The following is a 7,841-nucleotide window of genomic DNA, read 5'->3' as shown; positions in this document are numbered from 1 at the left end:
AGAAAAAAAAAGTGAAAAAGAAACGATTTTATAATATTTAGTTTCAATAAAGAAATACATATTGAAATTTGTTGTTGTTGTTTTTTTTTTACATTATATTGAATTCATTTAGTAAAACAATTTAATAAGAGGTATAATAAAAATAAAATAAATAATATACATAAGACATTTGCTATACATAAGATGGGGAAGGGGAAAGGGCGGGGCGGATTGGGGGCGGTTGGTTGATGGTTTATTTTTTAGCTAAGCCAATAGCCTGCTAGCATGGTTGCTCGTTAAGCTTGGCTTGGCTCCATTGGCCATTGGGTAGTGAGTGAACGGTACAAGCAGTGCACACATACACATTCATAGAATTTTGTTAACAATTTATATTTCTGAAATTTGTCTTTAGTAAGGGGGGATAAGGTAAAAAAAATTAGTTAAAAATTTTTTTAGTGTAAAACAAAAGAATTGTATACCAATTAAATTCGTAACTAAATTTTAAGAAAACCATTTGTTTTTCTAACATAAAAGCTGCCATTTTTTCCTAACCACACACACAACCACAACCAAAAGGACAGCCTTTCTAAAGAAAGTTTGGCTTGGCAATGTTTTTGGAAAGTTACATACATATGTAGGTTTAATAACAATTTAAAAAAAAGGTAAAAGTATATGTTGTGGGGGTTTTGTAAAATGGACTAATTTTATGTTTTTTGTTTTTGTTTTAATTTGAATTTAAATTCAAAAAATTGCAAATAATTCCTAAATTAAAAAATATATATATATAAAATAAGACGTTCAAAAAATGCTCGAAATTTAAAAAAAAACGTGTAAAATAATAATACATAACAAAAAAAATATATATGTTTATATATTTTCTTTTTTTTATAATTCTATAACCACAGATCAGATGATTTAAAACAAAATTGTGAAAATCTTTCTTTATCCCAAAAAAAAAGGCATTTTTGGTGAGGGCTAAATAGTCATAGACGCAACACAGAAATTTGAAAAGATCTAGAGGCGGGGATTGAGGGCTTCGTAGAAGTTTTCTTTCCTTCTTAGAGTTTGGGGGGGCGGGAGGAAAGTTTTATAACATCATATTATTGTGTAAAGATAATTATTTGTAATATTTTTGATATATTGTTTCTTAATTATAAAAAAAGTTGTTTTTTTTCCAACAAATCGTATGGGCAGCATTATCGTTTTGTTTTTAATAGTTGTAGCTGTTTTGTGTTTCTTGTTTTTCCTTTGTTTTCGTTTAAACCCATATCTTTTGCCAGCGTTGCAAGAGTTTCTGTTGTAGCTGTTGCAACATTTCGACTGGCACACATGCAGCTTTCAACAACTACTAAATCTTACTACTTGTAGTCTGATCTTGGCGTGCACTATATTTGGGATTTGTTGGCATCACAGTATTAGTTATAAGTTCATTGGGTGCCTCCAAAACGCCCTTAGCATGAGCGGCCGCAGTATCGCAATCGGTTCGTCTAGATATCAATAAGCGTATATCGGTATGCAGCATTAAACGTCCGGAACGTGATGTCTGAAATCTGAAAAAAGGGAAAACAAAAAAAATGTAAATTTGTCAATAAAAACAAGTAAAAAGGCTGAACTTTGGATACCCATCACCTCGGGTATATATGTAAACCCCCTTTCGTCACAATCCGATGAAAATTGGATAACTTATGCCCCCCAAATTCGGCACGGACATTGAGTGGTCTAATAAATATAAGTCACTGTTGAATTTTGTATTTCAAATTTCAACAAAATCGTGTTATAAATAAAGCTTTTATGAGCTCCAGACTCTTAACCGGCATATCGGTCTATATGACAGCTATATCTAAATATAGTCTGATCTGAAACATATTTGAGTCGGATGTTGGGATGCGTAAAACTGCTCACTGCTTCAAATTTCAGCGAAATCGGTTAAAAAAAAAACTTTATGGGCTTCAGACCCTTTATCGGGAAATCGGTTTGTATGGCAGCTATATCTAAATATAGTCCGATCCGAACCATATTTTGGACGGATGTCGGGAGACCTAAAACTACCTTTTAACTTTGTCTAGCCACAATGACCAGAGGCAATAGATGTAGTATTGAGGCTCGGCCAAGCCAAACTTTGGACAACCACCACCTCGGATATATACAGTGGCACAGAAAAGTCTACATACTCAACTCAAAATGCACATTTTACAAAACGAAATTTTTGTAGGAAAAGTTTTTCCGCCAAATGGCTGTTCTTGATAAAATTGTTTAGCATAGTTCCCAGTACTAGAATTAGTTAAAATTTTTAGGGTAAAATCTTATACTAACTACGTCACTGTCAGTTTACGTAACTACAGTTTATGAAAAGGTATGTAGACATATCTGTGCCACTGTATATTAACCACGTTTCGTCATAATACGGTGAAAAATGCATCATTTATGAACCCATAGCAGTTATATCTAAATATAGTCCGATCTCAATCCCATGGCAGCCGGTTGTACGTATCGGATTGACTCCATGAAGTCCTTCATCGGCAAGGGCTGCCTCCTCAGTGTACAACAAACTGCTACAATAATAAGTTCAGCAGTAGAAACAAGTTACTAAAGACGCTTGACCTACGTACTGCGACAGGTCGCAGTTCTCCATCAGAAGATAAATATCCCAAAAGATGTAGCCACCTCAACTCCTACAGAGCAAGGACTGATGCCAACGTACAGGATGTGTGTCCCGATTGTGACCTGAGGCCACACGACATACGTCACCTGTGTAACTGATCCTCTGGACGCACCCTACCTTTGTCGCAGAGTTCCTGGATCTAGTTATTCAACAGAATCAAGCAGACGAAAGCAAGAAGAAACAAGCAAAAGCGTGCTTTCGGCGGGCCGTATCTTGAGAACCGACCACCATTGATTCTGCTAAACTAAATTTAGTTGTAGGGCATAATTTTATTCTAAATACCAAACTTCTGTCGAACCAGCAAAAAATTGCAGCTTTTAGGGGCTCAAGAAGTCGTATCGGGAGGTCGGTTTATATCAGATTATAGACCGATTTGGACCGTACTTGGAACAGTTATTGGAAGTCATAACAGAACACTACATGCAAAATTTCAGCCACATCGGTCGAAAATTGCGGCTTCCAGGGGCTCAAGAAGTCATATCGGGAGGTCGGTTTATATGGGAGCTATATCTAAATCTGAACTGATATAAGCCATTTGCCATCCCCAACGACCTACATCGATTTCAAGCGGCTAGCTTTACGCTTTCAACCTCTACCGTGATTTCGACAGACGGACATGGCTAGATCGACTCAGAACGTCGAGACGATCGAGAATATATATACTTTATGGGGTCTTAGACGAATATTTCGAGGTGATACAAACGGAATGACTAGATAAGTATACCCCCATTCCATGGTGGTGGGTATAGAAATCAAGTATTTAACTTTTTTCGACACTGGAAAAAATCGCCTTTTTTTACAAAATTTAAAAAATTCTATCGAGCAACTGGCCCATAATTCCTCACTAATGCTGGGGACATTTGTGAGGCATTCACACGTGTTAATCTGTTCTACCAAGTGGTTTCGCTCAGCGGCACTCCGCTGAGTTGGAATTAAATATTACTCATTGATATGAGAGAAGTATCCCGCCTCTCTTCATGGGCCAATTTGCATATTGCATATGAAGTACTTACCTCAAATGTATTGAATAGCGTAAACTTTTCATATTCTCGGCTGATATAAAGTGTCCCAAATGATTTTCCATATTTCCAACATTGCTGGTATTATTATTATTGTTGTTGTTGTTACTGGTGTTGAAATTATTTTGCGGGAAACTTGGTTGCTGTTGCATTTTGGTCGTATTTATTGTCGCATTGTCGCCAGCACCACCAACAACACCAGTTGAACTATTAAAATTTTGTATATTTCCATTTTGTACCATAGTATCGCTGCATTTTAAAACACCTTCGCTAACACAAACACCATCGCCAGCATCAATAACACCGCCATTACGACTGGTGGATGTTGTCTGGACACTATTGCCCGAGTCGGCCAAAATACGTTGACGCACAAAGGTCTGATGTAATGCCGGCATATCCCGCATATCGTATGGTATAACAAACATACGAACCACGGTACCCATGGGATTTAAAAGTGTAGCCTGAACAGTACCACAACGTGGCACGGAATAGCCTTTGCGAGGTAAACGTATTTCACACTGGAAAAAAGTAAGAGAGAAATTATCGCGATTGCATCTTGCGAGACTCTGAAAAACTTACCAAATAGGGTGTACTTAAAGTTTCTCCCTGGAGTTCATAAAAATATGCAGCAGCCGGTATGGTCAATTGCGTGGGACAAAATCCTCCCGAAGCACCTAACAGCAGTTTGAAACCCATCACTTCTATTTTGGGTTTCAAACGTCTTTGCAAAAGACTCTCCTCCAAATTACCCAACATGGGCTTACGCCCAAACACAGCCGATAAGCGAGTACGCAGTTTTACCGGCGATGTGGCAAACGGGCTATACATACCACAGTCTATATCTTCATCGGAGAATTGTTCATCCGATCCCAAGGAGGAACGATCAGAACGATCTGACAAATGTCTAGATCTGCGTTTATACAAAGCCGACGCCTTAATGAAACGAGGCGAAAGTGACGGCGAATTGGGTAAAGTGGGAGCAGAATTGGATTTTTGTACGGTTATCGTGGGAGGTTGTCCGGCGGGTGATTCAAATGAGAATGTTGGTGCTACTTCGTCGCATACATTAATATCGGCCGACTTGGAACCAGATGATACCGATGCAGTGGATGGGGTTGATAAGATGTCGCTCGCATTGCCATTTCCTATGGGTATGGGCGAGGAAACCTTCATAGATGTAGGATTACAAAATATGCGTGTAAGATTCACTTTTGGTGAATTGCGTCTAGCCAACAATGGATTGTGAATGGAGGGCATAACATTTGACTCGATCTGATTGTTGTTTGTTTGCGATGATTGTGCTGGCATTTCGCCTCCGTTAAAGCTAAAGCCGATTTGTAGAAGATTCGGTTTGGGTGTTTGCTTATGTGGTTGCTGTTGAACTTGTCGATTCATATTGGATTTGATTTGTTGTTCGCTAGGTGTAGGTGTTTTAAATTGTGCCATAACAAGACCCTGTCCCTTGGCATTCTCCGAATTGTGTTCCCCCACCAGGGGTGGTGTCGAGCACAAACGTTGAGTGTCAGTGCCATTAGTGGATGGTGATTGTGATGGCTGTTGGTGCAATTGGGAATAATACGTCTTTGTTGCTATCGAACATCGTTCAATGTGTGGTGTTAATTTTGTAGAGGATACAAAGTATTCCTGAAAAAAAAACAGAGAAAATTTATAAATTTTCAGTAAGATAAATTTTAAAAGGAATTTTTATTGGTGCAAAAATAACTTCAAATAACCAATGGCCAACATCAGCTTCTGTTCCCAGGTTAGGGGCGGCTGGAGGCGAGCGTCGGACCTTGGAGCAAGCGGCTCGCCACAACGAGGGATACATGTGCAATCCCACAAAACCCATGCGGTTGGGGCGCTGGACCAGTAACCCGCCCCAGGACAACTATGATGACTACTATGAGAAACAAAGGAATAGTAAAAACGGACCCTCCCACCCAACGTTGACGACCCACGCAAACGAAAAGAGGACTATAATTTGCGGATCTGCACCTGGAATGTCCGGACTCTTTATAGAGAAGGTGCAGTATACACGCTGGCGGATGTATCAGAGAAGTACAAGGCAGATATTACCGCCTTACAGGAAGCTCGTTGACCTGGGAATAGCATCACTACAACACCAAACGGTGACAAAGTATACCATAGTTGCCATAACACGAGGCATGAATTTGGCTGTGGATTTGTGGTTAGTCGGAGACTGAAACACCTTGTCTCCAGCTTTACTCCGGTAGATGAGAGGCTAGCCACAATCCGCATAAAAGCTAGATTCTTCAACATCAGCCTTGTTTGTACCCAGGCCACGACGGAAGACAAAGACAAGCAGACCAAGGATATTTTCTACGAGCGCCTAGAGAGAGAATATGACCGCTGCCCTGCCCATGATATTAAAATCGTTCTGCAAAGATAGGTAAGGAGGACATTTTTGGTCCAACAGTCGGAAAGTTTAGCCTCCACGAGATAACGTCCAGTAATGGGTTGATGCTGATAGATTTCGCCGCGCCAAAAAACATTGTAGTTTGCAGCACCAGATTTGAACATAAAAATATTCACAAAGCCACGTGGGTCTTAACCGATCCAAACGCTAGGAACCAAATTGATCACGTTGTGATAGATGGAAGGCATTCATCCAGCGATCGATCCGTGGAGCGAATATAGATTCGGATCATTACCTTGTTGTAGCAAAGGTTCGCACCCGTTTGAGCATAGTGAGAGAAGTATGATCTGGCATTGCACGAAAGCTTGACGTTGAAAAGCTGCAAACACATCAGATGGCAGCGGCATTCTGCACTCGACTGACCCAACTGCTTGAAGAAAGCACTCCTTGTTTCGATGATATAATGGCGCAGTGGCAAACCATTGCGCACTCCATGGAAAATGCCGCCAAATCCGTACTTGGGTACCGGAAGCCTCCCCCAAGAAACCCATGGTACGACCAAGAGTGGCGAGATGCTACTGTAGCCAAGAATGCTCCATATAGAGCAACCCTGCAATCAGTAGCAACGCGCCAGATGAAGGAGAGGTATCAGGAGAAAAGGAGAGCGGAGAAACGTCTATTCCGCAGAAAGAAAAAGGAAATGGAAAGGCGTGAGTGTCAGAATGAAGTCCGGAAGTTTTTCCAAAGAATTAAACATCAAACCGATGGCTTTGGTGCAGGCACATTCTCCTGCAGAGACAAAGAAGGAAATCTGGTAACTGACACAGATAACATGCCGACGTTGGCGGCGAAGAGGATACCAAAGAATCAATCAATGATGATGGTATAGAATGTTCACCTCCTTATCAGAATGACCCGACTAAAGAACAACAAGGCAGCAGGAGCCGACGGGTTACCCGCTGAACTCTTTAAGACCAGAGGCGACTCGCTGATAAGGCGTAAGCATCAGCTTATCTGCGCAATCTGGCTAGAAGAACGCATACCCGATGATTGGAACCCCAGCATACTGTGTCTGGACACAAGAAAAGAGACAAGACGAAATGTGCCAACTACAGAGGAATAAGTCTGCTCCCCATCACATACAAGATACTCTCGAGCGTACTGTGTGAAAGATTAAAACCTAAAGCCAATGAAATAATTGGGCCCTATCAATGCAGCTTTAGACCTGATAAATCCTAGCCTGGAACAGATATTCACACTGCGCCCAATCCTGAAAAAGACCCGAGAAGGACAAATTAACACCTACCATCTCTTTGTTGACTACAAAGCCGCCTTCGAAACCCCCCTACGTTCAAAGGTATTTCAAGACATGTCTGAGTTTGGTATCCCTGCAAAATCAATAAGACTCTGCAGGATGACTCTTGCTGATGTGCGTTCCTCAGTAAGAATAAGAAAGAACCTCTCCGAGCCATTTAATACCAAACGAGGTTTCAGACAAGGAGACAGCCTATCATGAGATCTCTTTAATATCCTGCTGGACAAGACTGGCACACTAATCACAAGAGAACACATGCTACTCGCCTATGCCGAGGACTCGACATCATAGATCGGTCACCGGAAGTAGTAACTGCAGCCTTTGAAAGAATCGAAAGAGAGTCAGTGAAAATGGGTCTGGCAGTAAATGGAGATAAGAAGAAATGGATGGTTTCAACTCCCAAAACACACACAGCACAACCGAGAAGATAAAGAAAATGGAGAAAGTTATCGATATTTCGAGTTATTGCCAACGTAATGGTTAAGATGG

At 40.7% G+C, this 7,841-nt stretch overlaps 1 protein-coding gene across 3 annotated transcripts in view; it reads right to left on the bottom strand.

Annotated features, from left to right (window-relative positions):
* Nucleotides 1-36: 36 nt before the first annotated feature.
* LOC106091591 (protein Atossa) overlaps nucleotides 37-7,841 on the bottom strand; it is a 125,801-nt gene continuing 117,996 nt past the window's right edge. For all 3 annotated transcript variants that reach the window (XM_013258168.2, XM_013258153.2, XM_013258161.2), the window contains 3 exons: nucleotides 4,240-5,304; nucleotides 3,655-4,178; nucleotides 37-1,529 (listed from right to left, as the gene is read on the bottom strand). In XM_013258168.2, the coding sequence (XP_013113622.2) occupies nucleotides 1,328-1,529; nucleotides 3,655-4,178; nucleotides 4,240-5,304 (1,791 nt within the window). In that variant the 3' untranslated portion in view covers nucleotides 37-1,327. The remainder of the gene's footprint in view (nucleotides 1,530-3,654; nucleotides 4,179-4,239; nucleotides 5,305-7,841) is intronic.

This window comes from Stomoxys calcitrans, chromosome 5, assembly GCF_963082655.1.
Source record: "Stomoxys calcitrans chromosome 5, idStoCalc2.1, whole genome shotgun sequence".
Lineage (NCBI taxonomy): Eukaryota > Metazoa > Arthropoda > Insecta > Diptera > Muscidae > Stomoxys > Stomoxys calcitrans.
The sequence above is the reverse complement of the archived record's forward strand: the minus strand, read 5'-3'. Positions and strand labels throughout refer to the sequence as shown.